The sequence below is a fragment of the Balaenoptera borealis genome (genome assembly GCF_965194805.1).
Source record: "Balaenoptera borealis genome assembly, chromosome: 5".
Lineage (NCBI taxonomy): Eukaryota > Metazoa > Chordata > Mammalia > Artiodactyla > Balaenopteridae > Balaenoptera > Balaenoptera borealis.
This window is the reverse complement of record NC_138862.1, coordinates 12,685,087-12,699,961: the sequence shown is the minus strand read 5'-3', so window position 1 is coordinate 12,699,961 and position 14,875 is coordinate 12,685,087. Positions and strand designations below refer to the sequence as shown.

The window sequence follows — 14,875 nt, the reverse complement described above, 5'->3', positions numbered from 1 at the left end:
TCTCAGCTTATTGCCTTCAAGCAGTTATTGGTTTATAGGGTTAAAAAAAATACACTGCAAACATTGTCTACAAAAGAATTGTGAAGAGAAGCGATTTTTAAAAATTAAATCAGATTTCTAAGCCACTGAGTTGCTAACATGTATAACTTTTCACAAATTTATTTAACTTATTTTCTACAGATTGTTTTCCTAATTAAAGGAGAAAATAAATAAAAGTCTATTATGAAACTATAAATAAAAGCACAAGTTTGAAACCGGAAAAATTAATGTTTTCTGTAAGTCAATGGAAAAGTTATACTCCAGCAGTATCTTGCAGAAGCCGCAGTGCTGAAATAACTTTGCTACCCTTATTATACAAAGTCATTAAAATCTACACACAGCAAAGTCAATCTGTAACAACACACGAGTCGGTCCGCAATGTCCTTAGGCAGCTAGAGTAGAAAGAGACCAACTGCATGTGTATAGTGAGCCTTAATGATATTAAAACTGGATTTGTAAAAGCTCTTCTGTGGGACTGAAGTATCTTGCCTCAGCCTTTCCTGAGAATTAGATTAAATAAGCTTGTCAAATGTATACCTCCAACTACGCTCTGTGAGTTTTCATGTAAACCAAGTAAACTACACTTTTAACAAAAAGTGACCCATGTGTTAGTAAGAATTTCTTTATTGAAATATATAAAAGAAAATTGTTCTTACATTTTAAAAATGAGGCATGAATGTTATGACAAGTTATGATAAAGCCATGCAAAATGAAAGCTATATTTCAGATAATTATTTTAACTTTAAATTGCATTTCTAGGACACTTTGCTAATCCACAGGCTACTGGCAAGGGAATGTACTAGAGCTCTAATACAATCTAATATAATCAAATACTTGGGAAACATTCTATATTCATTGTGCCTGAATCACTCTTGAAAGTAGTATGATTTGGGGGAATTAAATCTTTGTAACCAAATTGACTGTATTTATTAAGAAAAAGTATATCAGGCCTTGATGAGTAATTCACCTCTGACTATCTGGAAAATGGAAGCTCTTGTTAATTCTATTCACTAATAAAACCAAGCTCTAATCTTTTACTTAACAGGAATATAATGGAAGTTTGGAGCTATTTTTAACTTGGCATATAAATGTCATTCATTTTGACTTTTATCAAACAAACCTAAAATGTCTTTCAGTTATAGGAATCAAACTCCAAAAAAATTAATGAACCAAGATCCATACATTACAACAAATATAAATGGTTACCTCCAAATTCTTTTCTAGCAGGTGCAGGACTCCTAGCCCCTTATGGTTCATAAGAGAATGTGCAGCAGAAAGGAAACGACATTAAATAAAGAATTGAAATGTCAAAGATTTACTGTAGTATTCCTGATGTCAAATATCATGTAGAAACCACATATTCATGTCTTGGTGCTATAAAAAAGCTATTATGTAATGCAAATGCTTCTAAATAGAAACATTATACTTATTTTAAAAGAACATTTAAACAAATATGTAAAACTTTATAGTAAATAAGTATATGTATGTTCTTCAGTTCTAATCATGCATTTTATAGAAATCAGTACAACCCCATTAGCAAAAACAAAACAAACCCTTCTTTCACACTTGTAAAAGGTCAACTCTGAAAACATGTTACAGGAATCTAGTTGAGAAACAATAATTTTCCCTGTTCTGTCACACCCACCACGTTTTTTAGAGAAAAACTGAGGAAATAGCACCAGTGATAGAAAAACAGTAAAATCTAGAAGTTAGAAGTTCGAAACATGCAAAACATTTTTAAATAGAGTGGAGGGAGATTTTAAATCGAGCAAAAATGGAAATAAAATGGTTTGTTACCTGCAGGTGGAGGCGGTCTTTGTGGGGGGGCTGGACGCGCAGGAGGAGCAACCGGGCGGGGAGGGGGAGGCCGCTTGGGTTCCAGGGGCTGGGAAGAATCTTTCTGCTGCAGTTGTGTTGCTAGCAGAGCGTCAACAGGAGAACCTACTGAAAAAGTACCTGAGGTAAGAGGATCACGTTCCAAGTGGATGTGAGCACAAAGGTACTTTCTATATGCGTATGATAAATTATTTTGCTAATTTTCTAAATTTGTACTACAGTGTAATGACACACATTTCTGGTATCAATAACATAAGCAGTTCTGCTACTACATTACCCTCTGGTACCATGAGAGCAATCAGGCTAGCTCTCTGTGGACTTCTTACCCAGGCCCCAGGTGCTGAAGGAGATTTATCGAGCGGCCCTATTAAGACAGCACAAAGGGGGCTTCCCTGGTGGCGCAGTGGTTAAGAATCCGCCTGCCAATGCAGGGGACACGGGTTCGAGCCCTGGTCCAGGAAGATCCCATGTGCTGCAGAGAAACTAAGCCCGTGTGCCACAACTACTGAGCCTGTGCTCTAGGGCCCATGAGCCACAACTACCGAGCCCACGAGCCGCAACTACCGAGCCCACATACCACAAATACCGAAGCCCGCGTGTCTAGAGCCTGTGCTCCACAACAAAAGAAGCCACCGCAATGAGAAGGCCGCGCACCACCAAGAAGAATAGCCCCTGCTCGCTGCAACTAGAGAAAGCCCGTGTGCAACAACGAAGACCCAATGCAGCCGAAAAAAAATAAAAAAGAGAGACAGTGGTTATATTATTTAAAAAAATAGATGGCATGAAGTACTGTGTGAGTTAAGTCATTTGCAGTCTGCTGGCCAATAGAGAGAAGAAAAAGAAAAGCGTGTCTCTTCTCTCTATACCCTGGCTTATCTTGAATTTATTGAATGAAGCCAGTCCTCTAAGAGTAGCATGGGCGAGCTAGAGAAGTTTATGAAATGGAAGGTATTTTCTGAAGACATTGGTTAGCATGGAACAGTGACTAAACCATGTAACGTAACAACCTCCAGAGACAAATCTTCCAACTTTGGAGGAGTCATGACTATTAAGTTGAATTCAAAAAACCTGTCTTGTCTCTTTCTGCTTCATATTATAATTTAGGTAATGTACAGGTAGATAGTTAAGCCTGAATAGTTATGGGCTTTGACTATAACGATAAAAAACCATCAATGATAAGACATGGACAAGCCTGGCCACAAAGAAAAAGAACTAAGAAAAATTCTCGTCTAGTGCCAGTGATGAGTACCCTTTCCATCTAGGGCTTACCATCTGCGAAGTCTCCTCTTTTGCATGCACAGAAAACATGCTACACTTTAGCCTATGGATATGAAAGTTAAAACAAAAATGGGTCTCCAAAGGAGAGGCAAAGGCATCAGAGGTTTAAGCATCTAAAATCAAATGCATCAGCCAGGGAAAGTCATACAAAACTTTAGGTAAGATACACACTTTGTGAAGCTGGGTGCCCAGGTGTTCTTGATGGAGCTCGACTTGGTCTCACGGGAAGGGAAGGCACAGGCCCCTCTGACATGGTGGGTGACTGGCAGGGACTGGTCCGGGGTGAGGAACTTGGGGAAGCGCCAAGGCCAGAACTGGAAGATGGCTGGAGATGCTGAGGAAGGATTTCCTCTACCTCAGCACTGTAGTCATCAACATCACCTGAGAAAGTGCAAGGTCAGCCAAGTTACCACCATGTTACCTTTCTCAGAGATTTTTTTTTTCACCAATCTAGGCTTTAAGGGGTTATATACATAAAATAAACACGTTTAACATTATGACACTGCAAACATATATAGGTTAAGCATGTGGGCATATATAAAAATTTTATACGTATAAAGGCAGAATTAGCGCAAACGCTCTTATAGGAAATGTAATTGAAGACAGTCTTCTGTTTCAGAGCAACAGGAGGCCAGTGGTGACTTCACACCGGGGGCTGGGTTGACGCCATAGCTTTCAATATTCCGCTGAGCAGCTGTCTCAGTGCTGGCTGACTTGGAAGCTTAATGCTCTCCCTCCAAACCTTCCTTCTCACCAATGGAACTGCCCGCTCCCCAGTGCCCTCAACTCAGGTCCTGCCCTTGCAGTAGACAGGCTCTCACGCAGTCACACACCTTCCCCAGAAGTCTCCTCGCTACTCTGTCCCCTGTACTCCCCCAACCTGGCATACACACAACAGGGGGAAGTTGGTTCTCCCCTGAGGTCTCCTCACCTCCTCCTTCCTTAGGGTTGGAAAGTGGGGTCAGGGTGCCCCTTGCAACCCAATTCCAATTGCAGAACTTCAGTCTTCCAACCCTGAACAAAAAGGCCTATTTCTTTGAGGCTGTGCTCTCAGGAATTTATGTAGCACCCTCAAGCCCCGCTTGCTGCCATAATCTCCAACCTCCATCCTTCTGGTCTCTTGAGCCCATTCATCGAGGACTAAGGAGAGAGCAAGCTGGTAAGTTGGGTCCTACCATCCTTCCGGGCGACATCGAAGTCCGTGTGGTCAGCCCATCAACAACCTGATGTCTTGTCCCTGCTGACGCTCTCCTCCACTCCTGACGCATACGCCCCTTGGAACTGCAGTACCTCTGCAACAGGGAACTCAGAACACTGCACTCTGACCACCACTCCCCAGACTTTCACCCTCGCCCTCAGTTACTCTTTCCTCTTTTGACTTCACCAGGATCCAGGCCTTTGATTTTGCGTCTCTGCAACCGTCTTCACATCCTCCGGTTCCTCACCTCGGCCGTTCCCCTCCTGCACTACTCGTCCATCGCGCCTGCGTCAATTCCACCGTCTAACCTCTCCACAACTGCGCACCTGGGCTGCTGCGTGCTGCAGCCAGAGACAACCACGTGGCCCCGATGACTGAAGCCATGTTAACTCTGTGGTTTTCAGCCTCAGCTGGGCTCCCAGGGCTGCCTGGTAATTCCACAATTTCCTGGCTGGCTCTCTCTCTGACCCCTTCTCAGGAGCTTTATCTTGAACCTTCTCGAGTCTCCTGAAACCATGAGTTGCCCCACTGCTTAAACTTCACAGAGAAAAGGGAAGTCTTATGATGGGACCCCGTCTCTTCAACAACCTGGCCCCCAACTGGAGCCTAACCCCGTGGTTGGCACTCAGGTATCTGTGGATGGAGACAGTGGGGTTCTGCCCACCCCCCGTCTTCCCAGGGACCGTGCTCTGCCGCTCATTCTGCCCTGCCCCTCCCCAGTGGCGTCAGCCCTTTCCATCAGCACTAAGTGTTCCCAAGCGTCCCCATTTCAAAATAACACTCCCTGGAGCAGCTGCCTTCCCCTCTCTTTCCCCCGCCTTAGCCAAACTTCTGTAAAGAGTTGCCTACAGACACTCTCTGCACGTCTTCGCCTTGCATCCACACCCCGATTTACCACCATCTGGCTTCTTCACTCCACTGAAATCACTCTCCTGAATGTCACCGACAGCTTCCTCCCCTGGGACTAAACCCAAAGGGCAGGCTGCGGTGCTCACTTCTCCTTCTTGCCACAGACCACTCTCCCTTGTTATCTTTTCCTTCCTTGATTTTTAAGCTGCTATAGTCTCCTGGCTCTCTGACATTTCTGGTTCTTTCTTCTCATTTTCCTTTTATGGGCAGCCTTCTTCTGCCTGTCCTTGAAGTCTGCATTTCTTTTTGATCCCAGGACCAGTCCTCTCCCGTCTCTATCTCATCCTCCTGGCCAAGCTAATAAAAACGCATGGCCTTAAACTGTCATCAGAGCTGCCTGGTGGGCCCAGAGCTCTCTGCTGAGCGCCAGGCCCACACACCCACAGCCTACATCTGGGCCTGATGGACCCTACAGACGCCTCAGACTCAACATATTCAAAACCAAATCCACCTCCCATCCCCACCCACTCCTCCTGCACAAGCATACTTGCATCGTCTACTTAGATCCTTTTTGTCCCCTGAGGTCTCTGCACATTCCTTCTTCCTGGTTCACGCCTTTCTATCCTCTTTAATCTATAGACTCTCAATTTCAGTTTCTCTGGGAGAACTCTCCCGACTTCCCAACTCTAGGTCAGGCAGCTGCCCCATGAACTACTGCAGCATCGTTCACTAGTGCATTGATGTCACGTGATTACAATTGCCTGCTTACTTGTTTGTAACACCAACTGAGCTGTGAGTATGGGGAGACCAAGGATGACATCTGTTGAATTTCCAACACCTAGCATGTACCTGGCACATGAAAGGCACTACATAAACGTGTGGACCAAGTAAACAAATGAACAGTGAAATGTGAAAATGAGATGATCTTCTGAGGTGTTCAACTCTTAAATGCATTATCTAGACATACAGGGTATCGCAATATGATGCACTGTCATTTTATAAGCTAAGGTATGCATTTTAATGGAAAATATGCTAAAATAATATAGCAGATATATAGCATGAAAAAGCAAATGCATTTCTTAATCACATTTAAGGAAATTACTATATCGAGATAATCTGTCCCGAACTCCAAACTTGAAATGATTACATTTATATGGCTGGGTTCAGTTACAAATGCACGTGTTCCTAGCCACTTTGAGAATCTTTTAAAATTACTTTGAAATATATCCTCTTTTGAACAGACTTGTGGTTGCCAAGGGGGAGGGGGGTGGAGGAGGGATGGATTGGGAGTTTGGGATTAGCAGATGCAAACTATTATATGTCGAATGGATAAACAACAAGGTCCTACTGTAAAGCACAGGGAACTATATTCAATATCGTGATAAACCATAATGGAAAAGAATATGAAAAAGAATGTATGTATGTATATATGTGTGTGTGTGTGTGTGTGTGTGTGTGTGTGTGTGTGTGTGTGTGTATAACTGAATCATTGCTGTACAGTAGAAATTAATACAACACTGTAAGTCAACTATACTTCAATAAATTTTAAAAAAAGAAAGCAATATATCTTCTTTTGTAGTAATTATTTTGAACTCATTTCGGCACATTGAGCTTCTACTCTTCTACCTTAACTACAATTAGTGGGACCAAACCACACACCAAAAATACCACTTTGTGCTCTTACGACACAAGGACATAAACTAACATTTGTAAAGGTCTTGACCTTTGCATGGCAGAATGGCAAATACATTTAAGTCTGGGTACAAGCAAAAGACACACAATACGATGCAAAACAAAATCTCATTAATATTGCTCTCAGTGTTACAAGAAGGAAGAGAAGGATAAACTTGGAGACTGAGACTTTACTGATGGGAAGGAAACATCTTGAAGGACAGCAGTAAATGTGTTCAACAAGCAGACCTTCCATATCGAAGTCGGCCGCGACCTCCGCGTCTTCACCCAGCAGGGTGGAGCTTGTTGAGGACGGCAAGGGGACGCTGATTTTCTCTAAACTCATTTCTTCTTCCAAAGTTTTGATCCAGTCTGGACTCTTTAAAGTAATAGTTATAGTCCGACCCAATAACTAGTTGAGTAAAAGAGATATAAAATAAAAATTCATTGCATGAAAATTCACTATCTCGGAATAAAGTGCCTGCCTCAGTCATACTACAACAACAGTATAGGCTTAATTCAGCTAGACTCAATTCAACATAATCATTTCACATAGACTGTATTTTTAACTGATTTTTTGTTTTGTTTTGTTTTGGTTTGGGTTTTGGTTTGGTTTGGGTTTTGGTTTTGAGTTTTGGGGGTTTTTTTTTGGCCGCTCCACACGGCTGGCGGGATCTTAGTTCCCCGACCAGGGATGGAACCCGGACCCCCTGCAGTGGAAGCGCGGAGTCCTAACCTGGGAATTCCCTTAACTAGTTTCAAATGTCCCCAATCCTCCCTTTAAAAGCCTGTGTTGCTAAATCTCAGGTCTTCTTTCTTAGGATGCACACAGATTTAAGTTTCCTTTGCTGCAGTAAGTATCTTTCCCTGGCCAGATATAAATTCACTGACAACTCTACTACATAATTTTATACTTCCTATGATTTTGATTCACAGATTAAATAATTGTTCCTACATGAGACAACTAAAGAAAGGACAGTAGAAAATCCTTAAAATACTTTCCCTGTTCATTTGGACCTTCCTAACTTGGTATAATGGTCTTGAAAGGTGCTATATTGTCAAAGTAGTTTCAGCATTTCAAATGTCAGAAGAATATTGAGAGAATTTAAGACCATTTTAAATCTTCAACAAAAGTTAATCATTCTGAAAACACAAAGACTGGTATCTGTGAAACTGGCACCCTGCCTTTCCTATAAATCTGAGAAGCTTTTAGACAAAAGTGTAATCTAAAACAACCAACATATTATAATCAAGTTCCACTGTCCTGTGGATGTATTAAAAAAAATACTTTCCTTACGTGCTATTGACATTAGAGTTCTTTGAAGGCATAGGCTGGAGAGGTTGAAAGCTGCTGGCCTCAACAGCACAGCCGTGTTTAATAGGAATTTAGTGTCCACCCTGAGCTTTGAAGTCAGAGTCCTAAGAATTAATAATTCGTTACCCACTTATTAGACCAAATCAATTAAATTTCAGAACTTGGCAACAGGCTTCATATGCCATTTGTTACTTTTTAAAGTCAACAGCATTCTTTATATATTCACCAAAGAATACCAACAAGTATTCTTAAGCCTCAGTCACTATAATGGCCATTTAAGAGGCACTTCATCAAGAATATCCACTTGGCAGAGATCAGAGCCAAATGAAAAGAAAGAAATTTAGACGACAGAAAAGAAAACGCTCAAGAAGGTCATCCTTTAGGTTTGCCCTGCTTACGCTGTGTACTTTCTCCAGATTCTCCTCTGGATCGGAAGTGTTCCTATTGACCTACTTGCGTCTAGAAGATTTCGGGCTGAAACAGTGGTACTAACAAAGATAGGCTAGAGGTTTGGAAATGTCTAACTTTCAAAAGGATAAATCAAACATTATTATGCACTTTCCAAAAACATTATTTTTTCAGAATTTTGAAAATCTTTTAAGGGAGCTACGGGTGGGTCCTTTCTAAGAGAGCGTAACATACATGACTAGACTTGAGGGTGAGGAACAGAGCTGAAAAGAAGGGAGGAAAACACCAAACAAGGCGAATTATCAGGGGAAAGACAAAAGAAATATTCAGAAAGGGAATAAGAGCTGACAAAGAATGCCAAATTGAGAGCCGCTCTTAAATATTTACAGCACCATGGGAGAAGGAAGGACTTTTTAAGATATCAAAGGTAGAACTAAATTTAAAGATCAGTAATTTCCATATGGTGAAGACACAACAAAGTCATAAGGCAAACTGGGAAGAATATCTGCAGCATATTATGAAAAGGGATTAACATCAAGGGAGCTTCAAAAGATGAATGAATACACCAGGGGAAAAATGAGCTAAGGTCACAGACAGCTCGCCAGAGAAGTACAAAATGACCAATAAATGAAAAGAGCTAGCAATCAAAATCTTAACACAGAAGTGACATACTACTTCTAGTTTTTCAGACTGTCAAAGTTAAAAAACATCCAACACTGATTAGAATGTTGGATATTAGGTAATCGGAGGCGTAATACAACTAGATACATTCCTTCTGAAGAGCAGTTAGCCAACCAGTATCAACATTTAATATGTTAGTATCTTTGTCGTAGCAAATTTACATTTAAGAATTTATCCTAAGGAATAATAGGATAAGCATGCAAAGTTAGAGTGTACACAGGGGTTCCCTGGAATGTTGGTTTTAGTAATTAAAAGTTGGAAACAACCTAGATGTCTATTAATAGGAGTTTGGTTAAATAAATTTATATATTTAGCCACATAATAAAATTAATGCAGTCATTAAAAATGACATATTCATTCATATAGAAAGATGTCCATGATATGTATATCTCATTTTTGTTAATATATATGTACATGTATATGTAATCCCATTTGTTTTAATATATATATATGCGTATGTGAAGGTTAAGAAAAATTATTTTATAATGGTAGGACCACAAGTGGTCTTTATTATTTCTTCATACTTTTCTGTGTTTCTTAATTTACTTTTGCATGAGTGTATTACTAATGCATTTGGGAAAAACAAGCAAAACCTTACAAAATCTATTTCAAAAGCAATATACACATGGAAATCTTTTTCTCCAAGGAAGTGGAAGTTATGTAACAGAAGAGGAAGCTCAGGTAAATCTTTACCGCATTGCCTGCTGTTGGAGAAATTAGGCCTGGATTTTAGTCCATCCTATCAAGTGACCATATACTTAGATATATAGGATTTGTCTAAAAGCATTCAGAAAAAACTAATAGACAGAGCACTTTACAGGAGTAAAACTATTCCAGGACATTGATGTAAGTTTCCCCCAATCAATGACATTTCAAATTGCAGGTTAGGAATATCTCCACTAATTACAAATTTCTAAAATGCCTCAATGGGATGGATTTGTTATCTATGGGAATTATTTTACCTACGCTTGAAAAAGGGACCTGGGTACCACACTCCAAGCCAATAAAACAAGTTCCTTGGAATAATGAGCACATTCCTCCTTTGTTTTCTTGTAAATAAAGCATTTCCTTCCATTTGTTAGAAATCTGTTCTACTATATAGATGAGCCAGAATATCTATTCCAATTAAAAATTTGAAAGTTTTATATAAGAAAATATAGTAAAATAAAATTTGGTAGTAAACACGTTTTCTTCTTAGTCTATATCAATGATTAACATCTCTAGGGAGGGACCAAAATTATCCTAAATTAGTCTGAAATCTAGTCTAAATAAAATATTAAAGCACAACACTAGGTCTTTTATCCTCCTGAACTGGAAATCCATTTAGATAATTTGCTGCATGTCTCTAAAAATACAATCTTCAGACACTTAATTACAGAATGGTTTAGACTCAACAAACGCTACCTTACCTCTTTACCATTCAGGCTCAGAACACTCAAGGCAGAGCTTCCCTCCAAAAATGTAACCCACATTTTATCTTCTACAAATCTTTAAGGAAGGGAAAAACAAACAATAAAAAAAAACATAATTAATACCTAGGGTATAACTAGCCCAATGACTAGTCCAATGATTATTGATTAACAAGGGCTTATAGAGGCCAGGAAGTAAAAATGTAAGAGGGAGAGCAGCAGGGCCAGCGGTGACCTGGAGAGGGCACTCTTTCCCTAAAAGCATTCAAATTCAAATTTCTTTCAAATACTCTTTTAATAAAACAGCCTGCCAGAAGAAATGGACCGTTGGACCTCAAATTGTGACCCCTGATAATCCAACCCTTCATCTCATGGACAAGGAGAAAAAGGGCCAGAGGTGAAGTGGCTTGTTCAAAGTGACCCTACGAGAATAAAATACAGGGCTAGGACCCAAGTCTCCTGACCCTGTAGTCCAGTATTATGTATTTTCACTGTCTCAGTGACCTTCCTGAAGCAAATTCCCTTTGACCAAGAAAGAAGACAGGGAGTTGTCACAAAAAAAAAAAAAAAAAAAAAAAAATTGATATCAGTCAATCAATCAGACTGGCCCCAAGGAGCCTTAGATTATGGTCCTTGTTTTTATTCAATGACAGCCATTTAACTCTCTTGAGACTTCAAAGGCCTGTGCTATAATTCTAAGTTTATAGTTTTGAAATAAGAAACCCCCAAAAGGAAAAATAAAAAGGACACTGGAACAAGCTCTGAAGGAGATGGTCACTGATACGTAATAATGTTATCATGAAAAAAAAAAAACCAAATTATAACATTATCAGTCTTATTTACAGAAACAATTTTACCAGTTGAACTACTCCCAACTGTATAAATCAAGTTCAGAAATCCTTGCAGATTTTTCAGATGAGAGACAGTAAAACATGTACATGCGTACATACCCACATACACACAAAACATAGGTAAGAGACTCAATTTCTTTGGCATAAAGTTACTAAATTGCAGGATGCTGTCATTTGAAAGACACAGGGACATCATTCCTACCTAAAGACTATGAAGGGGATCTTTTTCAAATCGTTGGCAATGGACCAGATCCGTCCTCCAAAGGTTTTAATCACTATCAAAAGGCTGCATTTACGCTGCACCACTCTCCCCCACGCCAAACCCTATTTGTTCTCTGACAGTGGTACCAAAGTGTTTGTGGCCATGTGGCAGGGCTAATTTCTTGGTCCTATCCTTACCTGGCAATGTGCCCCCTATACATTTTGAACTTTAACAAGAGATTCTGGTTCTGATATCCATGGATTTATGTAGGACCTTTTAGAAGCTATATTTTCTTCCTTTTTTTCACTCACGAGGATAAAAGCTTCTAGACTTTTCCCCCAATTGATATAAGTATCTAAATTTGCCCCATCTACATTTCCAGGGGCTCTCGTACTTACATATAAAGACTTCACTCATTCCCTAATGGTTGCCTCATTCCAGAGCAAAAGGTGATGATCCGTTTAGCCTACCAGTGACAGTGGTCCCGTCCTTGTTTACTTTCATCGTCTGCTTTTTCTACTCTAACTTGGTTGTCTAAGGTGTAACAACCAGAATATTCCAGGTGAGGAGGCACGGCACGGGTTTATAATGCTAGGATAATGCCTTGTTTTGTTACCGATGCTTTTTCCAATGATAAGAAGCATTTTGGGGAAAGTTTTCAGCTCTAATTTAACACCAAGTTCTTTAGAGACTAGGATAAAGGCAGACAGGTCCTTTTCCTGCATCAGTCTTTCGTCCCTTATGCACACTCTGGGTTCTGTCCAGCCCAGTGCAGTATTTTAACTTGCTCAAGAGGACACTTATCTGCCACTGTGCTGCCCACTCACGCAGTCCGTGTGATGCTCCCGGTGGTTTGGCATTTCTGCGCTTGGCAAAGCTTCCTGTCATCTGGAGATTTCACCATGTACTTGCTAGAGTCTTAAGGTCTCTAGACATTTTTTGTTTCATTTTAAACCTTTGGGGTAGATCTTTGTCAAACGATTTCAGGTTAAGTCTAAATACAATTTCCTCTTATTTGCCCGTTTACTCTCAGAAAGGGGAGTAAGGTTTCCGAGGCATGCTTCTCACTCCAGAAGAAACTATCCCATCTTCATTCTGTGGAGTATTCTGTTTAGCATCTAAGAAAGCCATTACACACATGCTGATCTTGACTAGATTCCAAACAGGAATTGGGTCTTCCATTTGTCCTCTGCTCTGCCACAGCACCTAATATAGAGATTTGCCCACTAAATAGCTATAAAACATCCCTAAATGAACAGATGAACACCACAGAAAGGAATTTGATAGTACCTCTTCCCTATGGAATTCAATACATGTTATTCAGTCTCTCAAGATTGCTGGGCATTTGGAATAGACCGTTTTTTTAAACCACACAAGAGGCATCTGGTTCTGCAAAAGGCAGATGGTTAAGTCAGTGATGGAAACCAAGACGGGAAAGAACGACTCCTGACTATTCACCTGGCAGGGCTGCTCCTCCACCAGATGGAAATTAAACGACTTAAAATTACAGAAAACATCAAATTTCTTAAACCGAGGGCAGAAAAGTCACTCCGCTTTACTCCTATCACTCCTTAAAAAAATGAAATAGCAATCACATGTTCATTCTTCCATAGGGCTTACATGTTATAGCGTATAGGAATCTTGAGAGAACACATCTAAACGTGTACCTGTTCTTGTCAATTGTTCATATAAATTTTTACTACTCAACTTTAAACTTTCTAAGTAGCAAGTCCAGTTTCAAAACCTATGAGCTCTTTGAATAATATTTCTATAGTATGATTCGCCTTTAGTTCGGAAATACAAATACTCATATGCTATTCAAATACTAAATAAAGTGATTTCTAACACAGAAAATATTATTTACAAATCATGAGCTGCTTTTGGACAATAAATATTTTACTTACCTTATGAGTATAACTTCACCAAAATTTGTAAACTGTTGCAGAAGTTCATCAATCAAAGCATCATCGAAAAAATTATTTTCTGGTAGAGAACTTTTGATTGAGACCAACACCGTACCATCTGGTGGACCCTGAACGGCAATTACTTCTTTATAAATGCTTTGCCTCTCTTCAGCTTCCACTTCAAATATATCGATATCAATCAGGGCAACGACAGGCCTTAGGCATAAAGGAAGGAAGATGTGTTAGGAACGTTTAAGGAAGGATGCATTTCAAATAAATTTCAAGCACGATTAGGAATACAGAGACTGTTTAAACCTATGGTCAGAAGTCTTCAGCTCGGCCCTTCCGTAGTGCAGCAAAGTGCCAGGAGTCCACGTGTAGAGGATTTTGCTTCCATCTTGAAAACTAGCATTTAGGAGATCTAAATCTTCAGCTGCAGTCAGAATAAAACAAAACATAAGAGAAGCCACCTGAGCACGACCGATCATGTGGCGCTCCTTCATTTCACTGGCTTCAGTTGTCTGAGGCTGCGAAGCCAGACACACTTGCTAACAGGCAGGAAGCCTAGACACCGTTAAGTTAAAAAGGTTTCTTGGTGAGGTTATCATGTTATGCTTTACTTAGTTAAAATTAAGATGAGCCTTTACTCTGAGGCTACTTAAAGGCCTGTGACCAGATAGTGTTTCAAAAATAATCGAACAGACAAGTAGCAGTTCAAAATATCTGCAAACCACTTGAGTTATTCAAATTAGAAATCTTAATTAGCATTCAGTTGACAATTCCGTAAAAATGTTTCCCTGCTTCTCTTTGTATGACACTACATCACTGAAAGAAAATAGACTGAAAAATTAAAGTATTACAAGCAGGTCTGAGAATTTTTTTTAAGTTTTATATTTAAATTGAATTTATTTTATTCTAGATAACCTGTGTTGAAAAAAAAAAAGTAGTCCTCCTCGCCTTATTTGATATTTATATCATCCCCTTCTTCCTTGTAAAATTTGCACTAGCTCATTTAAATGAAGAAGTCCATTTCCCAACTTTCCCAACCTGATCTATCAAAAGGCCATTTCCTTCTTCTCCAGAGGACACGGTCTGTCCATGCAGGGGTGCGGCACTTTTCACTGGTGTCGTAGTCATCAGAAAACAAATCATATTTATATGTTGGAGCAAAGGTCACTTTTCCTTCTAAAAATCCTCTAAAAATCTAAAATAAACATACATAAAGTTAAGTTAT

General features: G+C 39.9%; 1 protein-coding gene across 17 annotated transcripts in view; it reads right to left on the bottom strand.

The window, feature by feature from the left end:
- The window catches only part of SYNJ1 (synaptojanin 1), an 86,194-nt gene that overhangs the window by 13,350 nt on the left and 57,969 nt on the right, over positions 1–14,875 (bottom strand). For 12 of the 17 annotated variants that reach the window (XM_082395035.1, XM_082395038.1, XM_082395034.1 and 9 more), the window contains 8 exons: positions 14,689–14,845; positions 13,957–14,074; positions 13,642–13,857; positions 10,685–10,763; positions 7,121–7,283; positions 3,325–3,534; positions 1,837–1,980; positions 1,246–1,284 (listed from right to left, as the gene is read on the bottom strand). In XM_082395035.1, coding sequence (XP_082251161.1) covers positions 1,246–1,284; positions 1,837–1,980; positions 3,325–3,534; positions 7,121–7,283; positions 10,685–10,763; positions 13,642–13,857; positions 13,957–14,074; positions 14,689–14,845 — 1,126 coding nt within the window. The remainder of the gene's footprint in view (positions 1–1,245; positions 1,285–1,836; positions 1,981–3,324; positions 3,535–7,120; positions 7,284–10,684; positions 10,764–13,641; positions 13,858–13,956; positions 14,075–14,688; positions 14,846–14,875) is intronic. The other 5 variants (XM_082395033.1, XM_082395024.1, XM_082395026.1 and 2 more) reach the window with 1 other exon arrangement.